This window comes from Panthera tigris, chromosome D4 (genome assembly GCF_018350195.1).
Source record: "Panthera tigris isolate Pti1 chromosome D4, P.tigris_Pti1_mat1.1, whole genome shotgun sequence".
In the NCBI taxonomy this organism is placed as follows: domain Eukaryota; kingdom Metazoa; phylum Chordata; class Mammalia; order Carnivora; family Felidae; genus Panthera; species Panthera tigris.
Genome location: NC_056672.1, coordinates 57313767 through 57328254, shown reverse-complemented (window position 1 = coordinate 57328254; position 14488 = coordinate 57313767). Strand labels below are relative to the sequence as shown.

The 14488-nt window shown below is 38.0% G+C and overlaps 1 protein-coding gene across 2 annotated transcripts in view; it reads right to left on the bottom strand.

Annotated features, from left to right (window-relative positions):
• Positions 1-14488, bottom strand: part of RECK (reversion inducing cysteine rich protein with kazal motifs) — an 80141-nt gene that overhangs the window by 36849 nt on the left and 28804 nt on the right. For both annotated transcript variants that reach the window (XM_042964733.1, XM_042964734.1), the window contains 4 exons: positions 9275-9308; positions 6673-6870; positions 4503-4770; positions 2109-2288 (listed from right to left, as the gene is read on the bottom strand). In XM_042964733.1, coding sequence (XP_042820667.1) covers positions 2109-2288; positions 4503-4770; positions 6673-6870; positions 9275-9308 — 680 coding nt within the window. The remainder of the gene's footprint in view (positions 1-2108; positions 2289-4502; positions 4771-6672; positions 6871-9274; positions 9309-14488) is intronic.

The following is a 14488-nucleotide window of genomic DNA, read 5'->3' as shown; positions in this document are numbered from 1 at the left end:
AAGTCAGGTACTATAAGTTCTCCAAATCTGTTATTTTTTTGAAATTTCTTTTAGCTATTCTAGGTCCTTCGTATTTTCATTTGAATTTCAGAATTAGCCCGGAAATTTCTATTTTAAAAAGCCTCTTGGGGGGCACCTGGGTGGCTCAGTCGGTTAAGCATCTGACATCGGCTCAGGTCATGATCTTTCAGTTCACGAGTATGAGCCCCATGTCAGGCTCTGTGCTAACAACTCAGAGCCTGGAGCCTGCCTCAGATTCTGTGTCTCTCTCTCTCTTTCTGCTTCTCCCCTGCTAGCACTCTGTCTCTCTCTCAAACATAAATAAACGTTAAAAAAAATATTTAAAAAATTAAAAAAAAAAAGCCTGTTGGAATTTTGATTGGGATTGCACTGAATCTAGAGGTCAGTTTCAGGAGAATTAACAACAATATTGAGTCTTCTAATCCATGAACATGGTAGTTCTCCCCATTTATTTACTGTCTTTAATTTCTTTCTGCAAAGTTTTCTGGTTTTCAATGTATAGTTCCTACATATTTTTTTGTCAAATTTATCCTAAGTATTTCATGTTTTTTGATGCAATTGTATAAATTTGTATTTTTAAAATAAATTTCATTTTCCAGTTGTTTGTTGTTAACATACAGGAATACAATTGGCTTTTTTTTTCTTAAATGTTTATTTTTGAGAGAGAGCGAGTAGGGGAGGGGCAGGGAGAGAGGGGGACAGAGGATCTGCAGCAGGCTCCAGGCTCCGTGCTGTCAGCACAGAGCCCGACGCAGGGCTGGAACCCACAAATTGCGAGATCATGACCTGAGCTGAAGTTGGACGTTCAACCGACTGAGCCACCAAGCGCCCCTATAATTGGCTTTTGTATGTTAACCTTGTATCCTGTGACTTTGTTAAATTCAAGGATTTAAGGAGAGTTTGTTTGGAGATTTTGGGGCATCTCCTTTTGTGGTTCCCACTTTTCTGGGGTTTTCTACTCCCAGCAGTCCCAAGCTCTGATCTCCAACTCCTCTGCCCAAGACTGCTGCTTTTTGCATGAACTCTTTATGCCAGGCAAGGAGACAGAGAGTGCCCATGAAGGGAAAACTGGATATGTGGCTCTCATGCAGTGTGGTTTCTACCCCTCCTGCTTTTGGTCCTTCTCTAATGACTTCAAAACAATAGTTTTTTAATATTTTGTACAGAGCTCACAATTGGTACTTGTAGAAGTATTAGTCTGATACAAACTACTCCACCATCCCCACAAACTAGAACTATGTGTCTAAGTTTAAATTTAAACATCTCATAGATTTCAAGTTTCCTCAATCTCTAAGCCAAGTCCTTATTGGCTAACACTCTATTACCGGCTATAAAGATATCTCAATTTTCTTATTCAAAATAATATTCTGAATACTTTTAAAAGAATGGGATTTGTGTTAGTTTGAACCTTCTTCTGGCCCAAATGATTGACTTTTTTCCTCTTTGCCCTCCTGATCTCCAGGCTGCAGCTCACAGAACCAGCCCCCTCTTGTTTAGAAACTCTCTCTGGCTTCTCTGATATGGTGTTCTCTAGGCTTTTGGATGCCTTTTTGTTTTCTTCATTGCTTGTTCAGCCATTCAGTTTTGGGCCCTTGTTTTTCTGACCATACTTGATACCCAAGAAAATACAAGTAGGTAAGAAAACATTTTTGCATGAAAGAGGGAATTCACTGAGTGAGACCTTCAACCACCCTGGAGGTCCTTCAGAGTAAACTGTTCACAAGAGGGCATTTGGATGGCCAAATTGTTCACAGTGATTTATTCTGCAATAAATTGCTTCTACTGGTTTTGTAGTAGAAGGGAGTGGGTAAGATTGGTAGACTGAAGGCAGAGAAGATTCTTTGAACTCTAGATGCTTTAAGTATCTCTAGTCTAGTCTAGTCTAGTCTAGTCTTGAAGTGCTTTCTTTCTTAGAGGTGATGTATCAGATGGGTTATATAGCATTTAAAGATGAAATAAAGAAATGCTACTTCCTTTTAACTTAGCATCCGAGTAAAAATGAGAGTAAAGTGGTCTTTTCAATTACTTAAAAACAAGATAATTAATGATAAAATACTTCTATTCCATGTATAATAATTTGCTCCTACCTGTTGTTAAAATTAGTACAGTAAGTAAGATTTCTACAGCCCAACTGGCAAGGTTCCCGAACATCTGCTAAACAGGTCAACATGGACACTTCCACTGGATTGTATTCACAAAAGCGATCAAACTCTTGCCAACTCTGTGTATTGCCCCAGCTCATGCTATAAAGTTTAGTGCACAGTTCCCTAAAACAAAGGCACAAATATAGAAACACAGGTGAGCCAAGTGAATACATAGTTTAGAATATGAACAAGAAAAAAGTACAAAAACCAAAAGACTAAAATTTATCCCCTAGAATTTAGAGCCATAAGCAGAACTTTTCCATGAAAATGTTAGCCTTCTTTTATTACCCATCTCTTTCCTTTATGCCATGGTTGCTACAAAGCTCAGTGCTAAAGGTAATGTTTAATTATATTTGTACATCTTTATTCTTGGCACAATTATCTTCCATTTCTGATCCCTCTTTTACCTTTCATGTAAGATAAGGCATACAGTTTTTCCTCCACAAAGATAGATTCCCCTATATTTATATTTATTTACTTCCTATAAATAAAGTAAAACTGTGTAGTAAAACTGTGACAAGGTCCTCAGACCTAAGAAGCTTTACAGACTTAGGGTTCACTAGTTTCTCCCTGAAAAATTATCCCAAAGTCATTTATCTTCCTTAAGATACACCCAGATAGTCTACATGTAAAGGCTTATGAATTCCAAAGCTTCTATATACTATTGTAGTTAATACATGACAATCTTATTTGTAGTACTTGATGATTACAAAGCAACTCGACTACATGCATATAACTAAAATAATATCAGTACCATTTCTCAAGTGCCTTCAAATTAGTTTAATTTTTAAAATTTATAAATTTAATAAAAATGTAAAAAAAATAATATAAAATTTAATACTACCAAAATACACAAAGTCATAAGTAAAAATTCTCCACTCCTGCCACATTTTATTTGACTCTCATTATTAAACCTTTGAGGAGGATGTCTTTACTTTTATAAGTTTGTTCATTCATTCTACTGATTTTTACTGAGTGCCTATTTTGTGTTAGACCCTGTTCAAGGCACTGGATATTCAGCGGTAAATAAGAGAGACGGGTCCCTGCTCTCAATGGAGCTTATACATCATAGAGATAAAGAAGGTGGGATCAAGTTATATTAGGTACTTTGAGCTGGGAACCAGTCCTTTCTCTAGCCCTTAACTTTCTCCATGACCTTGGACAGACTGTTTAACAACATCGCAGAATTAGTTTTCTATATATAAGCAAGAATTACACAAACTGACACCATAAGATGTCATAAACTGACATCATAAGGTGATACAATCATAATGTTTCACGAAGAGGAAATAAGATGAAAATAAACCACAAAGCCTTACATCAAGGTAAGGCAGGGCAAAGTGTTTTTCAGTGAAGTTCTTCTAGGATAACACAGAGATTCCAATCTCCAATGGCTTTAGGGCATAAACTCTTTTAAAGACATTCAAGGAATTACTCAGCATCCCTCTCATAAATATATTTATTAATGCAATCCAATTTCCTTAATTACAGGACCAAATTAACTTCTCTTTAAGATCTTCTGTTAATTTTCTTTGGATATTTTCCAGTTTTTTAAAATATCTTTGGTAAAGTTTGATGAGCTACTCTAGGCACAATTTTTGCTAAAGGTCCATTCCATTTAGAAACCACAGAAAAGACTGTTTCATTCCTGGTAGATGATATTAATTTCAGGATGTTCTAGTAATATATACTTCTTTTTCACCTAAAATCTCCCTAATAAAGCAAACTTCTATTTCATCGGTGTTCTACCACGACCTTAGTAATCTCCATTTATTCTTGTCTCTAGATTGTTTCTTCCATCTTATATTTGTGTTAATTTTTTATCCCTAAGTGTATCATCCAAATGAATGCTAATACACTGCTATCTACCTTTGTGTATGAGTGCCAATCCAGATCATTCACCAATATATGCAAAAGGTTGGTTAATGTTCAAAGTTTCATAATTTAACAAAGAGAAATATGCCTTAGACGTCAGATCAAAACATCTTCTAAACTGTAAGCTTACTTAATGATAGCCTTGAGGGTAGAATCCAAATTGCACCATCTTTAAATATTTATTATCCTGCCAATGCTAATCCTCTATACCCCCAAACACAGTTCTTTTAGCACTTGCTGTTCAAAAAAAATGTTTTCTATAAACAACACTCAATAAATATTTGCTAGATGAAAGAGTTTGTATCTTCTCAACTCCTGAGTTTATATCTTCTCAACTCCTGATGAAAGAGTTTATATCTTCTCAACTCCTGTGAGAATATAACATACATTTGCTAGCACTTAAAATCACGAATTAAAGTGCTATTTTCTACTGGTTTTAATAAAGGAAAATGAGATACTGACCTACATGTTGAAGTGTTTGCTTTAGAACAACAATGCAATTTAGCCCCATCAAGGCCCGTAGAGGGAGGAGGATGTAGAGTGACTCCAGGGTGAACAGATTGTGAGCTTTCAAGAAAACACTGCCAAAGAGGATCCTGAGGCAAAGGCTGAGTTTTACAACCCTCGATGAGGCCATCAACAATCTCCATTTCTGTTTTCTTAGACATCAGAATTCTCTTGCAGGCATTTTGGCAAGCATGGTCTTCAGCTCTGTCACAGCAATATAAACCTACGTTTTCAGGATACATGTGGCTTAATTAGCTGATTTTATGTCACACACTGCTCAGAACAGACGAACATGGTGGTGTACTGGAAACAATACCACTCAATCACATGTCAATATCTGCAGTACACAGGGCCTACCAAATTTTCTCTCCATTACTTTGCAGCATAGCAAATAGATACCTACGTGGACTAGGTATCTACTTCCAGAATTCACCACTGTCCCAGTCATGGGATCTTTGGCATCAATTCTACATAATGAAAGGTCATCTCTTCTTCCACCTGAGAAGCCCTTACATGTAAAGTATCTTAAGTTCCTGGAAAAGGTACTATACATTAAACTGGAATTATTTCATCCTAGAAACAACTGCCTACAAGGGATTACGTTCTTGGCAGAGTGAGAGAGGAATAATTTCAATAGCAAAAACCACAAACACCGTATTTCATGACATTCTGGGATATAAAGCTCTTATATATCTATACAAGTTAATCAATCTAAGTTGTAATTTAAACAATACAATAGCAAACTGACAAAATGTCAGTTTCCTTCTGCTTTTAATTTTCTACAAAGAATCAGAAAATAAAAGCACTTCCAATCAGATTACAGATTTCAGAAGGGGTTCTTTGAAGTAGTTTTCTCGGGTGTCTTTGACTTTTTAAGAAACGTATTCAGGCATACCTTCTTACAGCTTTCTTTTCCAGATTTCCTATGTATCAGTATAGACATTTGAGATGGTTGTTCTTCTACTCTTAAAACATCTTGCTGGTTTTTGTTTTTGTTTGTTTGTTTGTTTGTTTATACTTTGAGCTGCTACCACCTTAGCTCCAACAGCACCTCTGTATAGCCTAAATGTCAATTTCTATAACTCTGCCTTTAAAATGAATGAAGATCATTTGTGGCAAATGCTTCATCCTCTGATATTCACCATACAGCCACACCACAGTACGTCGTAAGCTTTAGAGCTCTCCTTTAGATGCTGGACTCACAGGGCACATAGTACTGCTTCTGAGTTTACAAAAACAAGTCTTTCAGTATCCCAGTATAAATCAAAACACTGGCATCCAGCTTATAAATCTTGTCTTTTGTCAGTTTGGTTAATTAGTCAATTGTTTAAAGTTTGTTCATCTCTAAATAAAGAAGATGGATTATAGGATGTACAAAGCTGAGACTTTGAAGACCCGTAAGGTGCAGGTTCATTAGGAGGCCCTGATTTTCAAAAGTATCAGGATTTCTTCTCATTTTTATGATGCTTTTATTATAAAAGTAATAATTGCTCACCATAAAAATTCAAGCATCACAAAAACACATGGGGTAGAATAGGTATATAACTAACCATATTATACAGTTAGTTCTACAACTTACTTTTTTTTTATTATGCCTTGGACTTTCTATATAAACATACTTTTTTATTTGGATTACATAGTATTTTTATTATACAGATATATAATTTATTTCATCAATTTTAACCAATACCCTATCGATGGGTATTTGAGTTATTTCTAATTTTTCTCCATTACCATCAGTGTTGTAGCAAACATCTTTGACGTGCGTAGATATATTTTTGCAAATTTATGAGTTTTCTTGAAGGAGAAATTCTAAGAAATGGGATTCCTAGATTAAAAGGTATGGTCATTTGAAATTCTCAATTTCCCATCAAAATATCCATACCAATGAATTCTCCCATCCTCAGAAACAAAGAGTGCTTGCTTCCTCATACCATTGACAGCTCTATCTTCCTTGGTACCTTTCAGCTGTGACCATAATATCCAATCTGCCAAATCTAAACACCAAAGGAAGTCCGGTGTTTCCCAAATGACCGAGACTACAGATATCTACAAGAATTTACTTCCTTTTTACAAATTATTTTACCAAAGATTGAAACAAGAGAAATATATCAATTTTACTTACTATCTGTTGGGTTCCTCATTGGATAAGATTGGGTGTAATTGTTCACACAGTGTATTAATTGTGGACTAATAGAGGCACAATAGTTTTCCACTGCTTTGATCTGAGATGGGCCAGGAGAAGAGTCTGTTCGAAAGATGGCTTGACAGTATTCTCGGCAGTTTGTGTGATGGCCTGCATAACTGCAACAAACTGAGCCCACTGAGGGGGAAAAAAGGAGAGGTTGTTGGAATGGAAACAGCTATTTGGTAACAATAAAGCATCATAATATTGATAGAACAATTCGCAACTTTTTGAATTGGAGAATAAAACCATGCCACAGAAGACAATTACTTTAAATCAGCACTACTTTCAGGATAGTATACTCCAAATAAGACATTTCGGAATAGGACATTCAGGTGCTCACTGGTACAAGGAAGTCTTATTTGTCAACTAAGAATCTATATAGTCCAGTGAGTCTCGGCAGGAGCAGCACACCCCTGTGGGAGACTATGGAGACACGTGGAAGTATTTTTGGCTTTCATGATGACTTGGGGAGCTACTGCTAATATTTAGTGCATGGGGACCAGGGCTGTTTACTCTGCAATGTACAGGGCATTCTCACAGCACCAAAACTGTCTCCAAAAATGCTAATACTGCCCATGCTGAGAACCGCGGGCACAATTTCTTTCCATGTTAGACTTGTGGAGATTTATAAACAAAGCAAGGCAGACAAAGCCAAAATAAAACAAGACCCCTCCGGGGGGGGTTTATAAAATAGGACCAGTAAAAACTAAGAGATATCAGGCTCATTTCATAAATTTGACAGTTATATAACTGTGTATCTTGAAAGAAATCTCAAAAGTTCTGTTCCATTTGAACATCTCCAAGAACGTGCCTAAGTTGAAACAGTCTTTACCTCACAACTGACGTGAGCTGCTTTAATACTGAAAAGTAAACCCCGCATTTGAAATACATTTATGGATTTATGTATTTTTAGAAATCAAGGAGGAACCATCTCAGGTATCTGGGGAGAGCTGGATGTGTGGCTAGGGGTACAGATGTGGGATTTAAACTGGAGAAGAAAAAGAGACCCTCACAGGAGAGGTTAGGGGGTCTGTGGAGGGCTTAAGGGAACCAAGATGGAGATATGGCAGGAAAACAGGTAAGAGAAAGGCAGGTAGGAAATCTCCGATAATTATTAGAGGTCGTGGAGGAAAGAGAATCAGGTTTCTGGTGAATTCCACAGACCAGGGAATGAGCAGGGAATCCAAGCAACTTCCAGAAATAATGACAATGATAGAACTATACGCAAATTAAACTAGGGCTGAACTGATGCAGGATAGGCCTTGGTTTCCTGTACCAGGAAACAATTTCATAATTACTGTGCCACCTGTTTTTAACTTGTAATTACTACTTACTGTGCTCACTGCTGAACTGTTCAATTTCAACACAAAGAATAATTAATGGCTACATTTATCACTGTTAACCTTAGTGAGGATAAACTGAGGGATGGGGGAATACTGAGGACAGAAGAGATAAGTGAGAATAAGCCAAGGATGCCCATCTTCTGATTCCTCCATGAGGCTGGCTTCCTCACTAGTGTGGGAGGACAAAGATTATGTGCGACAGTATCTGGGAAACTGTGAATTAAGCCCTAGTTTGCAAGGGTTAGAAGATAAAGTGCAGCCAGCTAACGTTTCTTATTATACTTTGATAAACCAAACTGCCAAACTAATCCAAACAACTCTTCTGTTCCTCAGCTGTGTTTTCCCAGCTGTAACTGCTCTCACTACTCCCTTTACCTGTGATGCCCTTCTTCCCATCTGCACTGTTCATATCTTGTCCATCCTTCAAGGCCCAGCTCAGCTACCAACTCCATGAAGCCACCTCTAAAACCCTGGCAGGGGGTGCCTGGGTGGCTCAGTCGGTTGGGTGGCTGATTTCGGCTCGGGTCATGATCTCATGGCTCGGCTCGTTTGAGCCCCACGTTGGGCTCTGTGCTGACAGCTCAGAGCCTGGAGCCTGCTCTGGGGGATTGTGTCCCCCTCTCTCTCTACCCCACCCCCGCTGGCACTCTGTCTCAAAGGTAAATAAACATAAAAAAAATTTTTTTTTAAACCCGGGCAGGATGTGATCCCTCCTTCCTCTGAACTCTTGCAGCAATTTTATCAGTGCCACTATCCCATATCTTCCATGTTCTAGAGTTTTTTTGTGCACAGATTGTGTCCTCACGTGCATGCATGTCTGCACAGAGCAAGCAGTCAGTAAACATTTGCTGAGTGAACTGAGAGGAAGCCTTCAGCAAGTGCTACATTGTATGACCTGGGAATGCTTAATTTCTGTAAGTAATCCTATTTATTCAAGGGGAGCATGATATTTCCATCTAACAGCAGTATCTGCTTTGCAAATCTGCATTTAAGACATGGCAATTGTCATAATTCATGAATGGCCTGGACACCCTAGAGGAAAGAGCCTATGAGAACACTGATGGGCTTTTAGGCAGCTTACTAACAGCCCACATCATAATGCCAGGTCTTGGCAATATTTATAACAGCTAAATCGTATTCTGTAAACTGTGTTTTGCTCCTCGGACTGCTCATATAACCATTGACAAAATACTTACTTTCATTTCTGCTAATGCAACTGAAAAGAGCATTCTGCAAATTAAAGAAAAACAGACAAATTAACCACCACGCAGAATTTCTAATTTTATTCCACTTTATGGTTACATGGAAATCAGAATATCAAACTATTTAATTCTTCTCCAAATCCAAAGCTGAAGATGAAGAAACTGAGATGGCATCCTGGTGAAAAAAGAAACCACCATCTAACACATACTGGGGGTCAAGATCCTCATCCTGAGCCATAAGCTGATCATGTTATAGCAAACCATGTTTATGTAAAGCTGTACCTGTGTATGTGGGGGTAACCTACAATGTATTAATCTCAATTATCTCTTGCAGTATATAAAAGGGCTCCCAGAAGATAATATAATAAAAGGTATTTAGGGAAACAGAGATTTCATGTAACTGCTGCATTTTAGAGTTGAAACGTGCTCAGAGAGCATCCCTAATTGTTCTCAAACATGGCCATGCACTAGAATCACCTGGGCTTCCTAGGCCTTACTCTACACTTACAGAATCAGAATCTGGGAATGAACCACAGAAATCTACATATTAAGGCTTCCAAGATTATTCTTATGTAATTATTGAATCACTATATGGTACTCCTGAAACTAATATTAACACTGTTTGTTAATTTTACTAGAATTAAAATAAAAAATAGAAAGATGATTCTTACGTAGTCACCCTGGGATGTTGGGGTATCTCTCTACCATTTTAAAGATGAACAAACCGTTTCCTCATCAGAGGGGAAACTGCCCCAGGTTACAGAGCAAGTCAAAAGCAGATAATGAGAATAGAATTAGTATTTCTAGAGTTCTTAGATCACTGTTCAGAAAATATCACACTATGTTAAAGTCACCGTAAGGAAAATAAGAGGTAAAACAAGACGAAAACAAAAAACTCCTTGTTCAAAGCCATTTGGATATTTAGAGCTTACGGGCTATGATTAATATCTCTTACAAGTAAAAGAATGAATTCCTAAAGAAATAATATAGGCATAAATAAAAGGTAGATGGAAATCAAGTGTTCTTACAGTTGAATAGAGATGACTTTGGCTTTTAGTTGTAGCTAAATCATAAGCCGGCTATGTGATCTGGACTTTTAAAAGGACCAGCTTTACTGACATTTAAAATCTACCTTCAAGGATCCATCTATGTAGTTGTGTGAAGCTGTACTACACTCATTTTCTCCACTAAATAATATTCTACTGTAGAAATAAACCATACTCTATCCATTTAAAACAAAAACAAAACAAAAACCCAGGCCTCACAGATAAGGGCTAATGAATTGGATCGTATGACTTCCTTCTGCTAGGGCTCTCATCAAGCAATATGAGGGGTGAAAATAAACATTCTTGGTGTTCTTTAATACTCATTTCTAGATCTCTCTTCATCTATTTTTCTTTGTTTGACTTTTCAACTACCTGTTACAGATAGCCATCTATTTTGGTCGTGGTTTTAGGAACACTTTCCATAAAATGATCTAAATCAATATTAAAAAGCAATCTGCTACTGACTTTCCAGCCCCCTTTGATTCTCATTGTCTTTCTTTTTCTAATAAACTGGTTGTTCTTTTGGGCTTGGCTGTTTTGACCTTGTACTTGAAGGAGTACATTTATTATCTTGGTGGCCATCCTGAGTCTCATGGCCTGATCTCCAGTTTTGATATTCTTCCAATTACTCACACAAGTCTCCAGAGCAGTGGTTCTCAACTAAGGGTGATTTGCTTCCCAGGGGACATTTGGCAATATCTGGAGACATTTTTCGTTGTCATAACTGGAGGAGCAGCGTGTGCTATTGGGATCTAATGGGTAGAGGAGTCCAGAGATGCTGTAAACATCCTACAGTGCGCATGGCAGCTCCCTGACAACAATAACAAACAACAGCCCAAAATATCAATAGTGCCAAGGTTCGGACACCCTGTTCTAAAGACTTCCAAATTTGTTCAAGCTGGAATTTTGGAAATTTGACCTTCCAAATAAAAGAAATATCACTGAGTTGACGTGTAGATCACTTCACTTTAGAGAGATACTAAAGGAAGGACACAAAACCTGAAAAATGTCAGCGATCACCTAATTCAACCCCTTATTTGACCAAAGCCAGTGATGGAGGCCTGAAAAGGAGAACTCTAGCTTTTACCCACAAATGGGTTGGCAGACTATGGCACACAGGCCAAATCTTGCCTGCTGCCTACTTTTGTAAATGAAGTTTTATTGGAACAGTCACACCCATTTGTTTACATACTGTATATGGCTACTTGATACTACAATGGTAGAGTTGAACAGACAGAGGCCATACAAACTGCAAGCCTGAAATATTTGAGATCTGACCCTTTACAGAAAAAGTTTGCCAACCCCTGATGTAGGAGGGCACAACTGTCTCCCTCCATGGCACAACCAGTCTTCAGAAATGTTCCCTAATCACCTCTCATTTCTCTTAATGTTCATTGATAGACCTTTCAAGGATAGATTTACCTTAATTTATCAAACTAAAAACATTCATATTTCAACACGGCAGTACCTTTGGTATTGATGCCATTTTTACATCTCTATTTTTATCTTTATTAATTTTAAGGTTTTAAAGAATGGTCCTTCATTTAAATATACCAGTTTTTGAAGAATTCATCAATTCTCTGTTGCTTACTTCATACTCATGATTTCAAACTCTGATCATATCCCTCTCTTTAATAAAGGATTCTTAACCTTAGGATACCTTAGCTAACTATATCTATTATATGAACTATAAGCAACTCTACCTTTTCACTGCTTAAACTATTGCTGATTAGTTTGAAAGGTCTTAAGACACACATAACGAGTTACACCATTAACTTATAATTTCTTCATCTCTTAAGACATTTCTTAATTCCTGGAAATGTCTGGTCGCCATCTGGTGGCAAAGGAGGTAACTGAGGCTTTATACTAAAGTATGGAGCCTCTTCTGACCTTTTGCCACCAATACTATACCCACTGTGCCTCCATAGATCAGCTCCCCCGCTCCGTTCATCTTACTCTAGAATAGATAAAAATTACAGTGTTACCAAGATGAAGATCTACCACAACCTCAGAGACCCAAGAATACAGGCGGATCCCAAGAGATCTGCAAATCCAAAAGCCTTCACTATCCAGCTGGAGACAGATGTACACAGCAAACAAAGGGCAGAGCCAGGGCTACAACCCAGACTGCTCTCTCATGACACTATACCGTAAGAAGACTGGATTCTTCTTTTGAATGAGGCCAGTGCAAGGTTGCATTTACGTCCACAGAATAATATCTTTTCAACAGTCTCCTTTTTTAGAATCAGCACATTAAACTGTGGGGAAAACAATCATTTCTTGAGGGTAATATTATTTCCCTTAAAGATACTTGATCATGAAATCTTTCCTCGGGTAGCTACTTCCAGTTCTCTGCCCTACTCTTGCTGGTTTTGAGAGAACTGCAGCAAGCCCTTCCACCCAGCATTGGGTTGCCCAGAGGGCAAACCCGGCAGAAAAACTAAAATACAAAGTAAAATCAAAGTAAAGCGAACCATATGTGATCCTTCAAGCCACACTGACCCTCCTTTAGGTGAAGAGCCATTGGGGTGCATCTGGGAGGTAGACTTTCCTGGTCAAATCACTTGTTCAGAAGTTGGGTCCGTGGATCTATTTTCTGTCCCGGGCACACACACTTTTCCATTTCTGGGACTCCTTTCTAACATTTCTCCATTTGCCCACTCATCTCAATCCTTTCCCTGGCCACCACCCTTCTGCTTCTGGTTCTCCCAGCTCCCTCCCCATCCTCACCAATGATGAGGATGATGAAAACAAAACAAACACTGACCACATGAATCTTGTAAAAAAAGAAAGAAAGAAAGAAAGAAAGAAAGAAAGAAAGAAAGAAAGAAAGTTTGACTTTAGAAGTTTTAGTTACTTCTGGACAAAGACCCAAAAGAGAACATTTTATAAACTGTTACTTAAGAGTCTCTGGGAGGGAGGGGAAAGTGGGTGATGGGCATTGAGGAGGGCACCTGTTGGGATGAGCACTGGGTGTTGTATGGAAACCAATTTGACAGCAAATTTCATATATAAAATAAAGAAAGAAAGAAAAAAAGAAAGATTAAAAAAAAAACATAACCTGTTATTTAATGTTCCCTATTCCCAAGGCTACTAGTTAAAAGTAAAGGAGCTGCTTTATTCCTAAGGCCTCAAAAATAAAATGTTTCTTTTTCATAAATGGACTGAAATTTCTCCCACTTTGAAGTTTTGCATTTCGTATGAAGAATCTAGCTCATCAAATGCTAAGTTGGAGATATTAAATAAGTGACCTTTATTTTATTTTAAGTAAGCTCTATGCCCAATGTGGGACTTGAACTCACAACCCAAAGACCAAGGGTTGCATGCTCTACACACTGAGCTAGGCAGGCACCCCTCCATAATTGCCCTTTAAAAACAAACATGTTTTTAAACCTCTACAAGATGTTTTTTCCTTGTTGTGGACACTATGGCTTTTTAGTCAAAAAGTTTAAGCGACTAGATTATGTAAAGGATTTAATAGCATGATATGAATATCGCTAAACAAGTGATTCTTCAATTTCTTCAGCCTCCCAAATAGTAAATATCATTTTAAGAGTTGGATAAAAACAAACACCCACAACTAAAATAAGATTAATAGGTCTAGACTGCTCAAAGAAATTTGCTCATTATCACCAGAGCATCCAACCAACTGGAAGCAAATTCAAGGGCAAGTAATATCTGCAGTGTAACACAAGATCTAGAACAGAACTCAGCACAGAGTGTTTGTGGTAGAGTGACTGTAATGATAGCCCCAGTTCTTCACATTTCCCCCTATCTCTCTCTCTCACATTAACTTTGGACTTAGCCATGTGGTTTTTTTGGTCAAGTGGATAGTAGCAAGCTTGAAGCAAGCAGAGGCCTGCACAGACACTTGCATCTTTCCACTCCCTCTCTTGGGCCCCTGTCATCACCACGGGAAACATGACTGAGAGGGCTAGAAGACACACATGGAGGAGAGCTGAGCTGACTTAGCTAAGAGCATCCTAAGTCAGCTAGGCTCACGCTGACCTGCAAGCTTGATTGTAGATGCATGAGTGAGCCCAGCCCAAATCAGCTAAGCTTGCTTGGCCAGGTCAGAACTGCCTACCTGGACTGTAGAGTCATAAGAAATGATAAACTGTTATTGTTTCAGGCTATGGAGTTTTTGGATGGTCTGATTCAC